The following is a 24,461-nucleotide window of genomic DNA, read 5'->3' on the forward strand; positions in this document are numbered from 1 at the left end:
TCACTCATTCTCAATAGGTATCCAAACCATTTTAAACCTCTTCTTTCTATTCTGTCAATGACCGGTTCTGTAGTATTCATGTTATCTCTTATAGTTTCGTTGGTCTTCCTTTCCAGCCTTGATGTTCTAGCACTTCTTCTCAAATAATCCATTTCAACTGCCAACAATTTTCTCTTCAGGTCTGCATTAATTGTCCATACTTCAGAGCTATAACAAAGAACTGATTCAACCATGGTTTGCCCTATTCTTTTTTTGTTCCTTTTGGAAATGTTGCGATTCCACCATAAGGAGTTCAGACATCCTACAATCTTACGTCCCTGATTAATTCGGTGTTTAAGCTTCAGTGCACCTAAATATTAAAATTTTTCCACTTGTTTGCTTTCCACGTCCTCGTCTATCAACACTTCAAACCTTGCATCTGAATTGATAACTAAATATTCTGTTTTCTTCATGCTGACTTGTAACCCCCATTTTACATATTCTCTGTATAGACGCTTTATCATAAATTCTAGATCATAAGACTCTTGAGCTAGGACGACTTGGTCATCCGCAAAGTTCAGGAAGAACAGTACGTCATTTCCTATGGGGATTCCCATTCCCTGGCAGTGGTTTTTCCAATTTTTCGAGGGCTGCCTCAAGATATAAATTAAACAGTAAGGGTGACATACTGCATCCTTGTCTGAGACCTTTATTGGCTCTGATCCTGTTTTATACTTCTGTGATTATTCGTAAAAGGTATGGACTAATGCCGAGTTGTTGTAAAGCTTGCCACAATTATTTAAATCTTGGAACTGTATTATACGCCTTTCCTAGGTCGACGAAGGCTAGATGTACTTCGGTACCAACCGCTATTCTTTTTTCTATTAATTGTTGTAGCATAAACAATTTATCAGTGTAAGATCTACCAGGCGTAAATCCACTTTGGTCTTCGCTAATTAGATGTCCTACATCATCTTGTATTTTTTTATTTATTATCTTTCCAAACAATCTCTCGAAAGTAGATAGGACACTTAATCCTCTGTAGCAGTTAGGATCTTTTCGATTACCCTTTTTAAAGACGGACACTTGGTGAGCGGTTTTCCATTCAGATGGTACTTTAATTTGTTGGCAGCATTGATTCATTAGAAAAGTAATTCGTTCTATTAGGAGTGGACCTCCTGCTTTAAGTAACTCTACTATATTGCCAGGTCTTGGAGATCGCCCGTTTTTCATTGCAGTACGGACCTCGTTGTTAGTAGTATTAATGTTACTATTTGTTTGTCCCTCCATACTATATTGCTCTCCCATATATTCCAATCTAAACTCTTGGAGTAAATTTTTATAGTGATTTTCCCAATTTTCTATAGGAATTCAGTTGCTTAAGAAGTTATGGCTGTTTTTCTTTAGATTAGTGATAGTTTGTCATGCTTCCGTAGTCCGAGAACCAATTAAATTTTCAACTTGGATACATTTTTGTTCCCAGAAATTGTTTTTTGCTTCTTTTATTTGATTGCTTACTTCTCCGTTTTTCCTTTGATATGTTACTCTATTGTTATATGTTTTATTTATTAGCCATTTCTTATATATTTTGTTTCTTCTTGTATCATTTCTTTTACGTTTTCTGTCATCCATGGTGGTTCGTGGTTGTTTTTGTCGTTGTTCTCTGTTCCTAATACCTCATAAGCATTTTTTTTACTATCGTTTTGAGGTTGTTGTATTCTTATTCTACATCCATATTTCTTTCCATCTCATTTAGTTCCTGTTCAAATCTAGATTAAAAAAGATGTTTAATACTTGGTTGGAATAAAAGGTGCAATTTATATCTTTTCGTTTTGTACTGTGTAGTATTGTTTCTCTCACTTTTGGTGTTCTGTTTGTAGTATTGTTTAAAGGGACACAAAAGATTAGCTAAAAGAAAGTAGTGATCTGTCCCACAGTTAGATCCTCTTTTTACTCTGCAGTCTTGGCACTTAAATTTTGATTTCTGTCTCATTATTATATAGTCTATGATCGACTTCTGTTGGAGTGAAGGTCGTTCCCAAGTGTATTTATGAATATCTTTATGTTAGAATTGGGTATTCATTATTTTTAAACCAAAAAGTTGACAGAACTCAATTAAGCTGTCCCCTGAACCATTTAACTATTTAACTATTTCTCCGGTGCCGTCCCACCACGCCATCGTCTATTTGAGAACCTACTCTGGCATTTAGGTCTCCTAACAGTATTATTTCTTCTATTTAATAATGGTAAACACCCCACAATTCTGTTCCGAGGCTTAATCCTGTTTCCATGCTGTATGGGTTTAAAGTCTATTAGTAATGTGCTAACCTAGCTGTAGACCCCCTCCTCGTTTATCCGGGCTTGGGACCTACAACAGTTTTGTCGCACTACTTCATCCACCCAACAAAACTTTAGGTGGAGTAAGTATCAACAAAGAAAGAGGACACAAGTTCGGAAACAAAGTTAAACATTTACATAAACAGCATACTTGAGGAATCCTTCCTGTATCAATAAAAAGTAATCTATTTGTATATGGTTTGAAATTATTAATATTTCTAGCAAACTATAACATTAAAATCGTTAGTTAAATCAGCAGCCATATGATCAGTGATTACGAAGCAAACCTTAATTATAAAAGTTAACATCCACCATCCCAAAAATTGTCTTCTTATATAAATTACCTGGTAAATTGCTGGCGGAACCCACAGAACTTCACCATTAGGATAAATTAAGACATTAGATTTATATCTAACTTCGTAGTTGCCATCGGCACTGAAAAAGAAAAAAGTTATCTTCAAGTATATAATTAACACTGCGGATATTTAACTATGTTTTAGTATTCTTTGTTTTCACCATTATCTAAATACCTTTAAATGTGAGTAATATCCAGTATTTTTTCTACGACTTAATTTTTTCTACTTTTTATGAACAATATTTAAAAAATAATTGATGTGTTGATCTAATAGTAAGAAACTAATACAAATTGTGTAAAATGGGATATAGAATGGGATGCGTAGTACCAGAAACTATTAACGGAATGAAGACCACAATTCATATAAAAAGAGGGAGCACAAAGACAAAGAAGCGGTCCGCAGGGAGCGGTCCTGTTATCCCTACTGTATAAAATATACACAGTCGATGTTCCGAGAACATCTGGCACACTATTCAGCCTTTATACATACGACACAGCGATTGCGGCCAAACACAGAAATATCGGTATAACGGTCAACAACCTGCAAACAGCACTAAAATGCATTGAAAAATGGAGTATCCATTGAAAAATTGCCATCAACTTCGAGAAAACACAAGCGGTCAGAATGGACCAAGGATAAGAAGCAAGGAACTGCAATAAGAAGACTCGCAGGCAGAAAAAGCAAAGTACGTACTACAACAAAAAGTAAAATTGATTAATAGCATCATATTGCCTATATTGCATCTCTCGCATGGGGACATATCTGCAACACAAACCAAAAAAGGATATAAGTGGCTTATAACAGCAGCCTAAGTGAAGCAGTAAATGTACCTAGATACGTAGTTGAACGTTTCTTAATCAGAGAACTTCAAAAAGTAGGGGTAATTGACACGATGGTCGAAAAGCCAGAGTTAAGTTCACTGGGTTTGAAAACTACCTAATGGTTACCTGATGGACCTATAAGTCCAATATTATGAGAGATAATTAGGTACGATGCGTACCATCGATGGAAGGACAAACGTCCAAAACAACAAATCCTGGCAAATATATAAATTTATCTATATAAAAGGGTAGGACGACAAGTCACACTGTTTGTCGATATGGTAACTACGCCATCTAGGAAAGAAATCTGAACTACTAACATCTGACATTTCAATCTACTGAGTCAATCATATTTTGTTCTTGAAACTACACGTTTAATTAATAATACTAATTATATTAATTACATATTAATATAATTGATAATACGATTAACTTTTTCGCAAAATTGCCAAAAATATTGGTTGTTGTAATTTTAAGATAAAATTTAATAAACAAAATAATTTAAAGGTTTTATTAGTTTAAATTTAAACACCTAGCGCCATCTAGGAAAGAAATCTGAACTACCAACTGACATGAATAAACTTATCTGACAGATAAAATGTAAAATATTTATTTGGCAAATAAAGTACCGAATAAGAAGTTATCTGTAAGATAAATTCTGTTTATTGTAGTTTGTTATTACGGTGGAGGTTATCGCGAAATCAAAAATATAACCTAAATATAGTTGTTTATTGTGGGTAAGAGACATGGATCCGGTATTAGAAGATTTACTGAAGTCGAAGATATGTTTAATGTTTATAAACTAATTTAGAAAACAGCTTCAGAACAATATTTATAAACTAAGTGCAGAATATAATATTTGAGACAGAATCGACCATTTTCATTTTTGTAGTGATAAAGACTCTTTTAAGAGATTTAGAATATATAAACTGACAGTGTTCTATATTCTGAGAATATATTGTAAATAGTTGTTAGTAAAAGAATTTAAAAGTAGCTATTCTACCTCTTTTTCTTTACTTAATTTAGGCATTCAATGTTTTCATAATCTTGATAATTAAAAAAATGGATTAATTAACGTTTTCCAAGAGATATTGGTGCTGTTGATTAAATAATAGCAGTATAGGATTCCAAAATGAAAAATATGCACTTAGTACCTAGGTCGTCAGATTCTTTTAATGATTATAAAATACATTAAATTGTAAAAAAAGACTTAGAGTAAGTATACACAACATCCAGAGTGTAGCACGAAATTCATAAAACTTAACAATAAATCTTCTGTAGAATATATGGAATATTGATTTCAAATTCTGACAATTTCGTGATACTTTTGGATATGATTTTGTAGGTAGGTACCTACGAGGTACGTATAAATAATTCTGTATATTTGATAAGAAGTTTAAATGGAGATAATAGAAATAAGTTTTTACTTTGAGATTCTGATTGTACAGTAAATACCATTTTTAAGGAGCCCGCTAAACAATCCCTGAAAAAAATTTATATAATAAATTTCATATTAAAACCAGATATGTATCAGAACTTTTTGTGGATGGAAGAGAAAGATTAGGTGCTATTTTACTCAATGAAAGTGGAAATACAGTTAAAAAAATTTAACCTTTTTAATCTACAGCAACATTCTATAACCTAGGGAGAGATCAAAATGAAGACAATTTTAAAGATGAATTAACATTATTGAACTTTCTGAAGTTGTAGATGTTTAATTTAAGTGTTAGGGAGAAACCCCAGAAAAATCATAAATATACATGTATTATTTTTTATTCGGTATTAAATTTTTCTTTACATAATTTAATTTATTCCTGTCACCACAAATTGTATAATCAAAAGAATAATTAAAACATTAGTATGATTTCTATATACAGGACAAAGAATGGAAGGACTACTACAAGGAACTATTAACAGAACAAAGACCACAATTCATTGGAAAAGAAAACAGGCGAAGACGAAGCAGATTCCTACAACACGAAATAGAAATAACAGATAGGGAAACGAGAACGGCCATAAAAGCAATCAAAAATAAGAAAGCACTGGGACCTAGAGGCATCTCACCTGAGCTTATAAAATACGGATCAAAAAAATTACACCGGATGATACAATGGATATTTCAGAAAGCCATAAATGGAGAACAGCTCCCAAAGGAATGGACGGAGGCATATATGACATTTATATTTAAGAAAGGAGATAGAAAACGATGCGAAAACTACAGAGGAATAAGCGTAATATCATCAATAGGAAGATTATATGGGAAGATACTGCGAGAAAAGATAGAGGAAGCGATAAAAGGCAAAATCGGTGAGGATCAGGCAGGCTTCACGGCAGGAAGATCATGCATAGACCACATATACACACTGGAACAACTGTTGGAAAAGAAAAAAGCAAAAAAAAAAATAGAGATATACACTTGGCATTTGTGGACCTGAGAAAGGCGTATGACTCTGTACCAAGGTCAGAAATATGGAAGGCAATGTACAAATTAGAAATACAGACGGAGCTCATAAAAGCTACAAAAGCTCTGTATAAAGAAAATAAAGTGTCCATTAAAATGGGAATAAGAATCATAGGAGACTTCACCACAACAAAAGGGCTCCTGCAGGGTTGTTCCACATCTCCAACCCTATTCAAAATATACTTAGAAAAAGCCTTGACTACATGGAAAAGAAAATGCGAAGGCATGGGAGTACCGGTACGGAACGAATACTTATATACGTTAAGCTTTGCAGACGATCAGGTAGTGATTGCACAAGACCAAGACGACCTCAGCTACATGATGAAGAAACTACAAGAAGAATATACCAAGGCTGGCCTAGATATTAACCTCGCGAAAACAGAGTACCTATCTACAAGTGAAGAAGACATAGAAGATCTACAGATTGATGACAACGTAACAATCAAAGGAAAGGATAAATTCAAATACCTGGAGTTTATAATCACGAAAAAGGCAACAACAGAGGAAGAAATTACACAAAGATTAGGACAAACAAGAACAGCAATCCGACAACTTAACTCAGTATGGTGGGATAGACACCTAAATATGAAGACAAAAACGCAGATTTATAAAACATCAGTGCGAAGTATTATGACATATGGGGCTGAAAATTGGATCATAAACAAGAAAAACAGCAGTAAGATAGTAGCAACAGAGATGGAATGCCTGCGAAGATGCTGCAGAGTAACAAGAATGGATAGGAGAAGTAATGACGAAATAAAGCAAAGAACATCAACAGAAACAGACATACTAACATATATAGAACAAAAAAGATTAAAGTGGTATGGACATGTAAGCAAAACTAGCGACAGCAGATGGATAAAGAGAATAACCGAATGGAGCCCCATAGGAAGGAGGAAAAGAGGACGACCCCGAAAATCCTGGAGGAACGGAGTAGACGACGCCATGAGTAAGAGAGGCCTAAACGATGGAGAATGGAACAACAGAGAGAGATGGAAACGGTTGAGCGAGGGAAGGCAGTGAATACTGTAGAATATCTAAATATATATATATATATGATTTCTTTAACAATTAATGTAATATTGGTGTGTTCAGAAATAAATTGTATGTTTATCTTACGGATAAGTAACCGCAACATAATTTTACTTGAAAAGACGGGTACATTTTATTCCATGAATAAATGTCTGTAGGAAGCCAGAAATAATTGAGTGGAGTGACTGTAGTTGGCAATTGATTGGATCCCCGTCGCATGGTGACTGGCAAAACACTAGTAATAGATAAGTTTGTAGCTCTATCAACGATGATAGTCATGGTACCATGTAATAGTCCATTAATATTCTTTATTTTTAGAGCCATCAAAAAAAATTATAAAAAACTTAAAAAATGGCTTCGGCTATCAAAAAAATTACAAAACGCTAACTAAAGGCAAAATACACCCAAAAACTTAACAAAACCCCAAAAACCTTGGACAAAGGACCCACATCCTCGAGAGCTGAGTCGGTGAATTGGGAGTAATCCAGAGCGAAGACTCGAGGCCCGAGCAGCAATTTCAGTTCGAAGGTACGCCAATAGAAAAAGCACAAAAAAACGCATTACGCTAGCCTTCATTGATCGGGTTCTTGTACCCGGGTTCTTATGCCCAGGACTCCCACACGATAAGCACTTGGCTGACAAGAAAGCCCCTATCACGCATAAGAGTACTATAGGGGAGAAAGGGATAGTCTGAAGCATTGGAGCGCGCTGGTGTGGTCGCTGGTTTCACGAATTAATACACCTTACTCCAGTCAATTGTAACACCCGAATATCAATCAAAGGGGTGTGCAAGTCTCTTAACCTTATATCGCAAACAAGAACTTTATATATTTGGTAAGGAAATCTGAAAAATTATAAAAAAATTAAGTACTGTCGGATCACACAAACTAGAGATAATGATGCAATGGGTTTTCTAGTACGATACTAGATAGCAAAGCAAAAAATAAAAAGTTCGTGTAACCTTTTGGCTAATGTCTAGTGTTCAGGTTTTCAGGTCGAGCAAGCGCCTCTTACATGACTTAACGACTACTTTCGTAGCCGAGACCGACAGTTAAATTAGAAATTGAAAATTTTGTCGGTGCCACGATACGAACCCGGGCACTCCAGCTTGTTAAGCCAGTAACATAGGCACTGAGCTACGGCTGCCACAACTACAATATAACAAAGGGTGATTAAGTAGTAGTAAGTAGTGATTGAAATGGATGTGATGATGTTAGGTATGTGATGAGAGGGCTACAAGAGCTTAAGGAAGATTAACAACAACGTAATAATATAAAAGCTTATAGCGTTATATTTCGTTAGATTTGAAATATAACGAAATCGTTGATAAAAGTACACTTTGGCTTTTAATATTCAGCTGCTAATCCAATGAACCACATTTTTGACATTTATATGATTTGACAGCTGTAATCACGCTATTGTTGCCATAGAGAAGTTATAACATGTGTGTTACCTTACAAAGACATGTAGCAGTCAATGATATTAAATGTCTGAAAAAGCTTACGATAATGGACATTTAGAGATAAAGTTGTATAAACAATTAATTAAAACTAGGTACAGTTTACAAATTAACAGACTTAGCGCAGCACACTTAGCGAGTATTCCTTAGTTTATATATATATATATATATATATATATATATATATATATATATATATATATATATATATATATATATATATATATATATATGTATGATAATTTTTTTGTTTGTTGTATTTCACATAGAGAGAAATACAATTATATACCACAAGTTGATATCCAAGGCGTAAGATCTATTTTTGTATTTATTTTATTTTATGAAGTTCAAAATTTTCCTTGTTAATTTTATTTTATATTGATTTGTATGTATTGAAGAACAAAAGGTAAGTAATGGCCCGGTTAAAATTTTTATTACATCCAGTTTATTTTCCTCAAAGTCGGAAGGACATAAAATGTCAATAAAATATGACAACAGAACACAAACACAATGCTCTGAGATCTAATATACTAGAAGATTTTTCGTTCTTTCGTTGTACCAAGTGTAAAATAAATATTTGCAGAGTGATAGGTTTCACGTGGAGATGTTGAGAAAAAAATTCGAAACAGCATAAAATATTAAAATAAATCTTAAAATAATTCTAAAAGATATTTCTCAAAAAAAAATCTTAGAATATTTAATTTTATCTGTTTATTAAAGCACAAAAATCCTTGAAATGATATCGTAAAGATAACGTTCTAGGGTCTTGGAATAACTTACGGATCATTAAAGGGAAAATATTTTTGATGGGAAAAATGCTGACTATTTGAGAGAATAAATGAAATATCGCGAAAAACCATTGGGATCGAACAGTTATGTTCCAAGAGACATGAAGGGATCTGTCATAAAGAGTTAACCGCAATATCGACTAACAAGAAGAACCAAAAGGCAAAACATACAGCTTATTAACATACTGCAAACTAATAAAAGTCTAAGATGTAAAAATACGCTTATCTAGACTCTAATTATCTGTATCTAATACAGCTGTACAAGACCAACAAAGTAGAGGAAAATTGGGCCATCTTTATCAGACGAATTTATGGAAAATAAATGGATTATGACAAATTTGTTACGTATAAAGCTCGGATTATACGCAAAATAGCTTTTTTGCCTATTTTGACTATTCTATTCTGGGTGTTGTTTACACATTTTGCATATTTTTCGTAAATTCCGCCTATTTGTGAATATTATGTATGAATACTTGTATAAAAAAAATTTTGGGTCAATAATAAAATATCGTGGTATAAATAATAAAATATCGTAAGATAGGGAAGCGTGGAAACAATTGGAGGAGGCCTATGTCCAACAATGGATGAAATGAAGGCTGAAGAAGAAGAAGAAGAATAAAATATCACTGGTTTGGCTATAATAAATTTCTAGGAAAATGTACCTGATCGAGACTTAAGTCTTAACTATTAGAATAGCATAGAAATATGCTTTACTGCCACTGAAAATTGTACAATTTTATGGACAAAGCGTATAAAAAGTCGGAAAAATAACAATAACAATTTAAAATTTACTAAAATTACATAAATCGTTAATATCACAAAATAAAAGATAACAAAATATACAATCCATTGCAAAATTTAACTAAATTGCAAATTGCACAATAAAACCCGGCAGTCCAAAAATGCCTTGAGCTCAGTATTTACGATCTAGTAAAGGAATATTGGCAAAAAAAGCCTACAATTCCTATTATTGAATCGTACAAATACGTAAGCATACAACTTAGTAAGGACATTTCGACTTCACGAGAATTACCAAATTTTAAAAGAGAATTAGAACACTTGGACAGCATAAAAGTAGGATATCTTAGAGACTACTCAGAATTCCCACTATATATCCGGAATAGCATGTTCCAAGCTGACGTAAAGTCTATGTTCCCTAATTATTCATATATTTTTTCGGATGCATCTAAATCAGATTTAAAGGTTACATCTGCCTTTTACGATCCAGATCGAAAATTTAGTACAGTAGTAGATCTAAATATTAAAAGCTCGATATATACCGCTGAATTAATAGCAATATTAGAAGCACTTAAATATAGTAGTAATTTGCCAGGAACAAAATCTAATTACGTTATATTCTCTGATAACAAAAGGTCAAGACAGAAAATTGAAAATATTTCTAAATATAACAATATTCGATTTAATAATTTGTTTTCTGAAATTATAAACCTGGTGGGTACAATAAAATTAAGAGGATCTAATATAATGTTTTGTTGGATAAAAGCTCATTGTAGAATATTAAATAATGAAATAGTAGACAAATTTGCTAAATATAATGAACCATCTAAAGAATCTGAATATAAATGTGTAATTGAAGATCTAAATTCTCATCTAAGGAAAAAAAAATGATCAATTCATGGCAAACAATGTACAATTTGTCCAACAAAGGATTCTATTATAAAGATATAAAACCAAAAATACAGTCCTCAACTGGTTTAAAAACTCAAATTTTAATAAAGATATGATTAGAATACTATATAGAATAAGATTTAACCATGCTCTGTCCCCGTTACAAAAATTTAGAATTAATTTAGCTGAAACTCATTTTGCGAATGTGGTGAAGAAGGCTCAATTGAGCATTCAATCTCAAATTGCTCATTAAATACACGATGTATAAACCAATTTATAATAAAAATATACGAGAATATCAATAATGAAAAAATTCTTATTAAAAGACCTTTTAATTTAGCAGATTTAATAAAAACCAATAACTTGCATATATATGAAATAATTTTTGGCCACATACGTGAAATGAAATTGAATTTCTAAATGTATTATGGAAACAGTGTATATATGTCAAACATAAAAGTTAGTTACATAAGTCCTTTGTTTTAACCCTGTTGTTAACCTTTCTATCCGTGGTCTAATTTTGTGTTGTGCAAATCGCCTTGATAGACCCCTAGGCGTATGTAATAAATCAGCAAAACCTTATATTTTCCTTTTCCTTTCAGTAAAAAAAGTAAGAAAAAAAAAATAAAATAAAAAATAAAAATATAAAAAAAGAATAAAAAAAAATAAAAAAAAGATAAAAAAATAAAAAAAATAAAATAAAAAAAATTAACGTAGGTACGTACTTATATGTAAGTCAATAAAAGATTCGATTTTATTGTTGTTACGGGTTCTCTCTATAACAATTGTTAAAAAAATGAATTAATAATTCAAAACATAACAGGCTAATGGATTATGTCTTTAGTCATAAAATGAAACTACACACACACACACACAGCTATTAATGATAAATTTTTAAGTGATTACAATGTTTAATCATTAATTAACAATTATGTAATTAATAAATTATTATGGTACTAATATTCTTGTTCTTCTTCTTCTTGTTCTTCTTCTTCTTTTTATATAGACATGACTCTGTCTGTTTTTCAATATGCCTCCAGTAAGTTGTCGTTCCATCGTTTTCGTGGTCTTCCTACTGATCGTCTTCCTATTGGCGAACCGTCTCTTGCCGTCTTTACTACTCTATTTGTTGTCATTCGGCTTATATGATCGTTCCATTCAACTCTTCTATCTCTTACCCAGTTCTTGATGTTCTCCTCCTTGCATCTACGTCGTATATCTGTACTTCTAGCTCTGTCTCATAGTGTCTTACCATAAATTTTTCTGTTTTCATCTTTGCTTTTTCTAACATCCTTTTTGCCCTCTCTGTGTCAGGTCTTATTTCTGCCGCGTATGTCATTATTGGTCTGATGACTGTTTTGTAAATTCTGCGTTTCGTTTTTTTCCTGATATTTTTATTCCATATTGTTTCATTCGAGCAACCTGCGGCTCTGTTTTCTCTATTCACTTGATCTTCCACTTTAAACTCATATATTATATACTCACATATTTAAACTCCATCACTTGTTTTATTATCTGACCTTCGAGCTCCAATTTACATCTTAGTAAATTTTCTGTTGTAACCATGCATTTTGTCTTTTTTGGGGAAATTAACATGTTAAATTTTCTGACGGTTATATTAAATTGGTGCAGCACACGTTGAAAATCATCTTCACTTTGAGAGAGTAGTATTGCGTCGTCTGCATAGGAGATTATTTTAAGTTGTTTTTCTACATTTGGTATCCTTTATTAGTTCTTACTTTTACTGTTACTAATGTTATGTTGTGTAAATATAATTGTGTTAAGATTATATTCAATTAATTCACTCAGTATAATAAATAATGAGTTATTTGCCTATATTGCCTAACACTGTTTCAAAACTGAAGAAAAAAATAATACCGCCAGCAGGAACGGGGGTAATCGTGCCTTTTATGCAAGATTTCAAAAATTGAATAGGCGAAATAATAGTGATTTTGGAGTGTAAAAATGTCGCGAATTAAAATCACTGTAGAATCTATTCAAAAGCACTTACAAACCTTTTTAAAAACAAAAATAAAGGCCTTTTTTTATACTTTTAAAATAATGCTTTTGTTTTTCTCTTCATTCGCAATCTACAGGGTGAGTTTTATAAATGGAATGCCTCAATTATTTCTGAAACGACTTGCACGATTTTTATAAATTTTGGTATGTAAGAAAGAGTCTTTTGATTAAAACTGGAGGAAAAAATATTGCCACTACCAGAAATGAGGGTAACTATGTCGTTTTTGAGAAATTTTCAAAATTGATTGAGAGAAATAATGCTTGACTTAAAATTACTGAAGAATCTATTCAAAAGCACCTACAAACCTTAAAATTAAGGTAAAAAACAAAAATTAAGGTCTTTTTTAAACTTTTAAAATAATTCTGTGGTTTTTCTGTTCATTCTCAATTTACAGGGTGAGTTTTAAGTATGGAATGACTCAATTATCTCCTAAACTGGTTGCACGATTTTTATAGATTTTGGTGTGTAAGAAAGAATCTTGTGATTAAAACTAAATAAAAAGAAAGTGTCCCGATTTGGAAAATTTCAAAAATTAAATGAGTGAAATAATAATGATTTTGGTGTGTAAACATTTCGCGACTTAAAATCACTGTAGAATCTGTTCAAAAGCATCCTACATCATCATCATTCTGGCTTTGCAACCCTACGTGGCCTCCTCAAGAATTTCTCTCCAGTCGTCCCTATCCATCGCCTTTCTCAACTCAGCACGTATTCCCATCTTTCTCATGTCTTCATCGATGTTATTAAGGAACCTTGTTCTAGGCCTTCCTCTTCTTCTCTGACCAATGGGTCTATCAAGGAGCGTTTTTCTAGCTGGGTCATTTTGTTCCATCCGCATTACATGCCCTATCGACCTCAGACGTCCTATCTTAATATGTTTTACTATATCAGGTTCCTCGTATATTCTATAAAATTAAAAGTTGTATCGTGTTCTTTACACTTCATTGTCATTCACTGCTCCATAAATTCGTCTTAGTACTTTTCTTTCGAAATATCTCAACATGTTTTTATTATTTTTTGTTAGAGTCCAGGTTCCTGAACCATATGTTAGGACGACGTATTATTGTTTTGTAGAGTTTTATTTTTGTATTTCTCGATATAATTGTGGATTAAAGGAGGAGATTGAGCACAAAATAACATCTGTAGGCCGTGAAAATTATGAGGTTTAACTTTGCGGTAGTATTATTTTCAGTGTTAATGAGCGCTCCCAGGTATACAAATTCGTTCACTGCTTCGATGACGTTGTTTTCGGTAACAAGTGGTCGTAATATTTGGGTTTGCGTGCTTATTTTCATATACTTCGTTTTGTTGGTGTTTATTATTAAACCCATTGTTGTAGCTGATTCTTTTATTGCTACATACGCCTCTCGTACAACAATATTGATATCATCAGCATAAGCCAGGATTTTCACTGATTTATTATATATTGAATCAGTGGTTGTGATTTGTGACATATTACTTTTTCCAGAGCCAGATTGAACAGTATACAGGAGAGAGGCGCTCCCTAGCGCAGCTCATTATTTGTTTTAAAAGGTTCAGACAATTCCCCCTTAATTCGTACTCTACATTCAACTTTGTCAAGAGTTAGTTTTGTTAAATTTACCAACTGATTTGGTATTCCTAGCTCTTTCATTGCTTTAAATATTTCTCTTCTATTCACAGAATCGTAGGCTGCTTTGTAGTCTATAAACGGGTGATGAGTTTCAATGCCATATTCCATTATTTTTTCCAAAATTTGTTTCAGGGTTGCAACCGAATGAATTATCGATTTACCACCTCTGAAACCAGCCTGGTATTTTCCTACTATCCGTTAGGCATATGGTGCCATACGATGACATAATACTGTTTAAAATATTTTATACGCTGAATTTAAAAGCGTAATTCCTCTGTTGTTAGAGCATTTAAAGATATCTCCTTTTTTGTGTATGGTGTAAAGTATTCCAATATTCCAATCATTGGGGAGGAATTTATGTATCTATTTTAAGCTACTGTAATGCCATTATGGTATCATGGCCACCTTCTTTATATAGTTCAGCTGGGAGATTATCTATTCCGGGTGGTTTGTTTCTGGCTAGTTTTTTAACTGCGTCTTTAACTTCAAGAATCGTTGGTGGTTCCTCTTTCTTCTCGTCTGTCCCTTACCACATCTCTTTCGTCTTCAAGGTTTTCTTCTTCTTCCTCTATATTAAGTGCCTGGTTAAAGTATTTCACCCATCTATTCAATACATCTTTCCTTGTTGTTAATAGGTCACCATTCTGACTTCTTCACTGTCTTGTGGTTGCCTTTAATTATTTTTTGTTGATTTTAACTTTCTTATATCATGCTCTGAATTCTTTCTCTCTGTTGAGGTTTTCTATATATTTAAGTTCCTCATTTAGGTGGTTTCTTTTTTTTTCTTTAGTGTATTCTCTTTTCTTTTCTTCTCTTTGTCTGGTAATTCTCTACAGTTGTTCTAGTCGTCGGGTAAGCATCTTTTTGTAGGCTTCATTTTTTTTCTTTTGTGGCATTCTTGCATTCATCGTCAAACCAATGATTTCTACGGGCACAAATTTCTGTTCCTATTTCCTCTTTCGCTACTGCTTCAATGTCTTTCTTTATTCTGGTCCAGTAGGAGTCTATATCTGTCTGGCATTCTTTATTTACATTTTGATTCCTTAGCCTGTTGGTAATGTTTTCCGAGTACCGTTCTGCAATTGTCGCATCTCTCAGCTTTTGCACATTCCATTTTTTCGTATCCATTTTATTTTCTTTATCTCTGTTCTATGCCTTAAATCTATTAAGATGTGATCAATCTGACTCGTTATTCTTCCATCAGAAGAGGTCCAGGTTACCTTGTGTATGTTCTTGTGTTCAAAATAGGTGCTAGCGACTGTCATATTGAGTAGTGATTCTAAGTTTATCAGTTGTAATCCATTATCGCTACTGATATTGGGTAGGCCATGCTTTCTTATCATGGGCATGACAACTCGCTCTCGTCCTATTCTTGCATTCATGTCACCTAATAAAATCTTAATGTCATTTCTGGGACATCTCCTGTAGGCTTGCTCTAGGTCTTCGAAGAACTGTTCTTTTTATTTTCTCTGGTTTGTCATCAGTTGGGGCATGTGTATTGATCAAACTGTAATAAAAAAATTTTCCTTTTAAGCGCAAATAGCCCATTTTTTGACTGTAGGCTTTAAAGTCAATAATAAGGCCTTTTTTTCTTCGGTTTACAATAAATCCCACCCCATTTATGTGTTGGTTTTCATTGCAGCTGTAATATATGGAATGGGTTCTCATGTCAAGAGTGCCAGTTCTCGTCCACCGCATTTGTACTTGTTCTTGTGAGCAAAAGCACCTACAAACCTTTGTAAAAACAAAAATGAAGACCTTTTTTATACTTATGAAATAGTGTTTTGTTTTTTTCTTTATTCGAAATCTACAAGGTAAGTTTAAAGTATGGAACGGCTTGCACGATTTTTATAGATTTCGGTGTATAAGAAAGAGTCTGGTGATTAAATCTGAAGGAAAAAATAATGCCACCAACCAAAATTTCAAAAATTGAATAAGCGAAATGATAGTGATTAAGAAATACTGATTATTTTTTATGTTATGTTTACTATACCTAAATGCAATAATTTCGGAGTTATTTCTATATTTACATTATCTTCGCCGAAGTTAAAATAATACATTTAGATGGCTACAACTATTACAATAACAACCGTGACGATTTAATAAATTAGTATTGTTGTTGTCTACATAAAGTCACAATGGATTGTCTACCTACCTGAAAAACAACGAATTGCAATTTTAATGATATTAGGATTGATATACGTAGGAGTCAACAGGAAACGAATAATATCTTTAATAATGTATATCCTAACCGAAATCACATAACAGAATCTACTGTCAATAAATTAGTAAAAAAGTTTAACGAAATTGGTTGACTAAAATATTTATCCAAATCAGCGCACAGAAAAACTGCATCAATTAAAAACAAATCTTCAGATGTTTGTGTCCTGTTAGAAGTCTATCCTCACTTGAGTACTAAACAAATATTCAGCGAACTTGAGCTTTCACAAACATCCGTAATGAAAATTTTACGTGAAAATAAATTTCATCCATACAAAATAAGATTAGTTCAGGAGTTGTCAGATGATAATTTTGATAGACGTAAAGAGTTTGCGGACATAATGATGGAAAAATGTTACAATCAAAATGATCCAAAATTTTTAAGTAATGGTATGTTTTGCGATGAGGCCACTTTTTTAATTAATGGAAATATAAATCTTAGTAATTGTAGATACTGGTCACTTAACACTCCTCGTTAATTGCGTGAATACCACACACAGTATCAAAAACAACTTAATGTATGAGCTGGAATAATAGGTGACAAAGTAAGGGGTCCCTTTTTTATTAAGAGAAACTTAAATGGTCCGGTGTATTCAGATTTATTGGAAAATAGTATTATACTTGAGTTGGTTCGGTTATTTTCAAATCCAAGTAAATATTTTCAATTACATATTAATTTATAAATTTCATTATTGGAAACTTTCAGACAATAACAAAATCCCAAACGCCAATATTTGGCTGCAACAAGATGGTGTTCTATTTCACTATACTCGTGTGGTAAGTTAATACCTAAATAATGTCTTTTCCAGAAGATGAATTGGAAGACGTGGTTTTATCGAATGACGTCCGCGATCACTCGACATGAATCTCTTAGACTATTTCCTGTACAATCACTTAAACAGCATTATTTAAAAAACGAAACCTTCCAAAATTCAGGCATTAAAAGATAAGATTACCACAGAGATAAGAAGAATTGAGCAGTAAAAATCTTGCAAGCTGTTTCCGAGATATTTAAGGCGTTTCATACTTAAAACTTACTCTGTCGATAAAGAAAAGCATTATTTGAAATTTTATATAAAAGTCATAATTACCATCTTTTGAGGTGATGGCTCTATTTTTCCTTTAATTTTAATTACAGGACTCTTTCTTATACACCAAAATCGTGCAAGAAATTTACAAGATAATCGAGGCATTCCATACTAAAAACTCACCCTGTAGATCGCGAATAAAGAAAATTTGTTTTTCAAAAAGGTTTGTAGGTGATTTTTAACAGACTCTACAGCGATTTTAAGTCGCTACATTTTTACACTCTAGAATCACTATTATTTCACTAATTCAATTCCTGAAATCTCGCAAAAAAGGCAAGATTACCCTTGTTTTTCCGGGTGGCAGCACTATTTTTTTCTTCAGTTTTAAGAACTCAAGAATAAAAAAAATGGTCCCAAGAATGTGTCCTCTAATTTCAAAATCAATGTTTTTGGCATCAAAAAAATGGAAATTTTCTGTGAAATTCGTCATATAGGAGCCTCTTTCTTCAATTTTTATTGCCTATTAAACCTAGCTCTATTTATGTATTTGTTTTATATTGTTTAAAATCTATGTAGACTAAAAATATAGATTAAACATTGTAGTAGGAAATGTCGGCCAATCGATGTAAGCTAGAAACTGAGACCATACATATTATTTAGTATTTGTTGATTACCAGACTACATGAGAGGAAGATAGAGAGGACGTAAACAACATGTTTAGAAAATTATGAATTTAGATGAATTTGTGTAAAATTGGGACATGAAAATCTATATCAGACCAATAATGACATACGCGGCAGAAACACGACCTGACACAGAGAGGACAAAAGGACGTTAGAAACAGCAGAGATGAAATTGATGGTAAGACACTATGGGGCAGAGCTAGAAGTACAGATATACGACGTAGATACAAGGTAGAGAACATCAAAAACTGGGTAAGAAAGAGAAGAGTTAAATAGAACGATCATATAAGCCGAATGACAACAAATAGAGTAGTAAAGACGGCAAGAGACGGTTCGCCTATAGGAAGACGATCAGTAGGAAGACCACGAAAACGATGGAACGACAACTTACTGGAGGACATTGAAAAACAGAGTCATGTCACATAAAAAGAAGAAGAAGTAGAAGAAGAGGAAAATCTATATGCAGGAAACTCGATACATGATGATGGAAGGACAAGGTAATTTTTGGTGAAACATTTCTTTACAAATTCATTTAAGCAAAGAGTTTTGTTAAATTCAAGAATTCTGTAGATCCGTGGATACTATTTTATCATCATATATGTGTCCAAAGATATATTTCTGATGGCACCGCCTCAAAAGTACCACTTCAATGAATCAAAACGAAAATACATACGCTAATTAGCTGAATATTTTTTATTGCCGCGTTTTGAATCTTTCTGTTCTGATGATAGGATTAGTCCATTTTTTTAATATGCCAATAAAATTTATTGTTAGCCATTGGCCTTACTTTTAAAAGGGGTATATTATATTATTAATTTCTTTTCATGTTTTTCAGAAGGAACACAATACATTCTTAAGGTGTATGTAATTTTAAAAATTAATTGTTATAAAGAAAGTCAAAAATAGTCTATTAGCAATGGTTTCGATACACCTCGACAAACTAGAATATTGTTCATTTATCAAATAAGTTCTAGGGCAGTCTACGTGAAGGAATCTAATAAAAAAATTCACAAAAATCTAAATTATAAGTTTTTGATTGTTCATAAGTGTCCATACTTATATTAATTCTTCTTCTTCTTCTTCCTACTTTATAAATAGGCTTAATGCCTGTATTACTTCGGTTTTTAGCCTCAATTGACGTTGTCTTACCATCTTTTCCTCGGTCGTCCCAATGATCTTCCATTTGGGGATTTGGCTCTTGCTATCCGTACTATTCTATTTTCTGTCAGTCTTTCGATGTGTTGATTTCATTTCACTTTTCTTCTTTTGGTCCACGCGTTTATTTCCTCTATACCACTTCTCGTTCGTATTTCCTCACTTCTTACTCTGTCTCTAAGAGTTTCTTTTGTTATTTTTCGTTGACTTTCATTGGGTATGGCAACGGTGTACTAAGCAGATAAAAGTAAATATATTTTTCTCCTACTAAAATCCCAAATATTGCGATTAGTAGCGAAAAATAATTTACGGTTTGTTTACATATGTGAATTTAAAAAGGCTTCGTAATACCACAGTGAGAAATTTCTGGAAAAAAAACTCGCTTTCGGTAAAAACTAGTGTTTGAAGTGATAAAAGTAAGTAAGGTTATTTACAATTCGAAACAGTCATACTGGAGGAACTCTGGCCGTTAGCTTTGCGACGTTGCCAAAGTTAAAAATAGTTCTGTAAACTGAGGACTGATAGGAACTGCATTTCTGAGCGGTTGGAGCGAATCTAGTTCCTTTCGCGGTCCTTAGAAACAGATATGATGTACACGGACAGTGATGATAACGCGTCAGAAGGCAAGAAGAGAAAAGATAGAGAGTCAACTTCACCTTTCCTGCAGAGCAAAAAAACTGCCAGAACTCCAAGCAAAATAAAACCAAAGGAAGAAGATTCAGAGGATTTGGACGACGTTATAAGCATGTTCAAGAAGACGATGGAAGAACTGAAAGAAATCAGGAATGAAAATAAGGAATATAGAGAAGAGATGATAGCGCTGAAAAAAGAAAATATAAAGATAAATCAAGAATTGGAAGAAACACAAAACAAATTAACCCAGGTTGAAAACAAAGTAGAAAGAATTGAAAAACAGATGAAAAGAAATAACATAGTAATTACGGGTCTACCAATAAACGCAACAGATGAAGCACTCTTAAAAAATAACGTAAAAGATTTTATACAAAAGCACCTAAAAGAGGATGTCGAAATAGAATCTGCAATGAAGTTAAAGAACAATATATGTCTGGTACAAATGAAGGATTATGGCGAAAAAATTAAGGTAATGAAAGAAAAAAGCAAACTCAGATTTCTTACTGGAGAAAAGATCTTCATCAACGATGACATGACCGAAAAAGAAAGACACATGAGGAAGGAAATCGTAAATAAAAGCAAGGAATTAAGAACTGAAGGTAGAAATGTAAAGATAGGGTACAGAAAACTAACTGTGGATGGTATAAATTGGGTATGGGCCGGAAATGGTACTTTCAAACGAGAAAAATCTAGAAATATGGACCCAAAAAACGGCATATAGTAGTGGAAAAAGGAAAAGATGGCCCATTATGCCAACGAACCCTAGCGATGAACAGGAAAATGAGTTTGAACATAAATAGCAAAATAAAAAATAAGAATATGTACCTAAATATTGCGACATGGAATGTTCGAGGAGTATACGAGGAGGGAGCATTAATTAACCTAATAGAAGAACTAAAAAAATATAAAATACACATCTTAGCACTACAAGAAACACATTTAACTGGAAACAACGTCGAAAAGATTGGCCCATACACGTTTTATACAAGTGGAGGCAATAATAGGAATTTTGGAGTGGGTTTTCTGGTACATGAAGACGTGGAGCAGGTAAAACGATTCGTAGTAAAATCTGACAGAATGTGTGCAATTAGAATTAAAGGAAAAAATAACATGATATCGTTGATAAATATACATGCTCCAACAGAAGAAAAAGAAGAAGAAGTGAAAGATGAATTATATGAAGAATTAGAGTCATTGTGTGAAGAAATGCCCAGACAAGACACTAAAATTATTATAGGCGACGCCAATGCAAAGGTCGGAAGAGAAGATATATATAAAAACATAACAGGGGGTGAAAGTAAACATTTGAATACAAATGATAATGGACAGAGATTAATCACATTCGCAATTGAAAACAAGATGAAGATAATGAGTACCCATTTTAGGAGAAAAAATATATATAAAGGAACGTGGAAAATTCCGGGGTCAAATGGAACTAATCAAATAGACCACATCTTAATACAAGAGAAGTTTGCGAATTTAATAACAAATGTGAAAACGTGCAGAGGGGCTGACGTAGACTCAGATCATTTTTTGGTTAGAATTAATATGAGAGAAGCAATAATTAAAAGGCATAAACGGAAAAAGAAAGTGCAACGTAAATTTAACTTTGAAAAACTGCGAAAATTTGAGGTAAAGCAGGACTATCAAAAGGATATACAAGAAACCTACGCTAAACAAGATAGTACTACTGTGAGTAACATACAACAAAAGTTCTTGAAAATGACAAACACTATAAAGGAAGCTACGTCGAAGAACATACCAAGAGCAAAAAGATTTAGAAAAAACCACTGGTTCAATGACGAATGCAGAACAGAGTGAAAAAAAAGATCAGATTTGAGATTAAAAAGTTTACGTTCGCAAAAACAAGACGACCTAGAAAGGTATGCCGTACAACGAAAAAAAGTAAAGAGAATCCTAAGGGAGCGGAAACGAAAGTATATGGAGAATAAAATTAAGCGCATTGAAGAAAATTACAAGAAAAACGAAATAAAAAATTTTTATAAAGAAGTAAAATACATTAAAACTGGGTACCAGGGAAGAACGATGAATGTAAAAGATAAGCAAGGAAGCCTGATAGTGGATGAAGACCAAATATGTGAAAGGTGGAAAGAATATTTCGAAGAGATACTAAATGACGAAGTGACTACTGAAGAAAATTGTTATGTTCCTAGACCTCAAATAGTAATAGAAGAAATACCAAAGCCCACAAGAGAAGAAATTGAAGAAATAATAAAAGATATGAAAAACCAAAAAAGTCCCGGGGAGAGCGGCATTGTGGCAGAGAACATAAAATATGGAGGAGAGGTCTTAATAAACAAACTTGGTGAGCTAATACTAGAAGTATGGGATGCTGAAGAAATGCCTCAAGAATGGAATAAGTCGATTATAATTCCTATACACAAAAAGGGAGATAGAACTGAATGCACAAACTATAGAGGAATATCCTTATTAGAAGTAATGTATAAAGTACTCGCCATACTAATTAAAAAACGATTAGAAATATATATAGAGAAGAATCTAGGAGAATACCAGGGAGGATTTCGGAAAGGAAGATCAACAACCGATCAAATTTTTATGCTAAAACAAATCCTGACCAATTGCTATGAATACAACATTTCAGCACAAGTACTTTTTATTGATTACAAAGCTGCCTACGATACAATAAACAGAAACAAGTTAATAGAAACACTAAAAGAATTCCAAGTGCCAGAAAAAATAATAAGATTGGTAAAAATGACAATTAGACAAACCATTTGTGCTGTGAGATGCAACGGTACAGTCTCAGAAGAATTCGAAGTGAAAAAAGGTGTTCGCCAAGGAGACCCGTTATCTACATTGCTATTCAATATAGTTCTAGAAAAAATTGTAAGGATTAGTGGGATAAATAGGTCCGGTACTATTTTATACAAGGAGCACCAATGCTTAGCATACGCTGATGATGTGGTTCTCATTGCAAGAAATGGAAAAGAACTATCAAATATAACAAAAAGACTGATTCGGGAAAGCTCTAAAATGGGACTGAAAGTTAATATTAATAAATCGAAGTACATGGAGATCTCGAGCAAAAAAGGAATAAGCACCAGGGGATCCTTTAAATTGGAGGTGGAGAATGGATCAGTTGTAGAATTCGAGAAGGTGGATGAATATATGTACTTAGGTACTCTTATTGATCAGACATGTAAAGAAGAAACTGAAATCAACCTGAGACTGACCAAGAGCAACAGGTGTGCTGGAGCCATGAGCAAAATAATTAAGGCCAAAGATATATCTCGTAATACAAAAATAAGAGTATACAAAACTATAATTAGACCTACAATGCTATACGCTGCCGAGACTTGGAGTATGAACAAAACCGTACAGAACACATTGGAAGCATGGGAAAGAAAGATACTTCGCAGAATATTTGGTGAAAAAGTAGTAGAAGGAGAATGGAGAAGACGAACTAATGCAGAAGTGTATCAGTTGTATGCTAACCCTACAATAACAAATGTGGTGAAAAAACGTAGACTAGAATGGCTCGGCCATCTAGAAAGAATGCAAGGTAATAGACTAGTCAAGAATATTGCTTGGAGGGTACCTGAGGGCAAAAAAAAGAGAGGAAGACCAAGAAAGAAATGGAGAGATGCAGTGATGGAAGATGTCAGAGAGATGGGAATCAGAGATTGGAAGCTGTTAGCTAAGAATAGAAAACGATGGAAATTATCCATCCAGCAATGGGCCTAAAAGGCCTGTTAACGCTGTACATACATACAAGACTTTCATTTCTGTTGTTTCCAGTAGTCTTTGTGTTTTCGCCGTATCTGCTCTTGTTCACTTGTTTTTGTACTTCTTCTTCCACTTTTGCGTAGCTTGACAGTTTTATTCCCAAGTATTCAGTTTCCATCACCTATTCTATTATTTTGTTATTTACGACTAGTTTACATCGTCTCGGCTCCGCTGATATCACTATCGCTTTAGTTTTCTCTGTTGAGATCTCCATGTTGTATATGAGCGCCGTATCTTCGAATTCTTATATTTATTAACTTGTTTTAAGTTAATTTGGTTTACATATATGTCAAATTAAAATACGTCTTCTATAACTCCTTCATACGTAACTAACTTTTAAAACCTAACCAATGTTCACGTAATTGTGTTCTAAACACATAAATTTGGTAAAAATAATTTGGTAAAATTTGGTAAACTGTTACAGTGGAAGATTACTACAGTATCCACGTATAGTAGCCAGTGGTGTTCCTGCTAAGGCAC

At 33.1% G+C, this 24,461-nt stretch overlaps 1 protein-coding gene across 1 annotated transcript in view; it reads right to left on the reverse strand.

Annotated features, from left to right (window-relative positions):
- The window catches only part of nAChRbeta1 (nicotinic acetylcholine receptor beta1), a 74,839-nt gene that overhangs the window by 17,433 nt on the left and 32,945 nt on the right, over nt 1–24,461 (reverse strand). Inside the window, exon 5 of the mRNA XM_072546886.1 lies at nt 2,661–2,751. Within this exon, the coding sequence (XP_072402987.1) occupies nt 2,661–2,751 (91 nt within the window). The remainder of the gene's footprint in view (nt 1–2,660; nt 2,752–24,461) is intronic.

Source organism: Diabrotica undecimpunctata, chromosome 10, assembly GCF_040954645.1.
Source record: "Diabrotica undecimpunctata isolate CICGRU chromosome 10, icDiaUnde3, whole genome shotgun sequence".
In the NCBI taxonomy this organism is placed as follows: domain Eukaryota; kingdom Metazoa; phylum Arthropoda; class Insecta; order Coleoptera; family Chrysomelidae; genus Diabrotica; species Diabrotica undecimpunctata.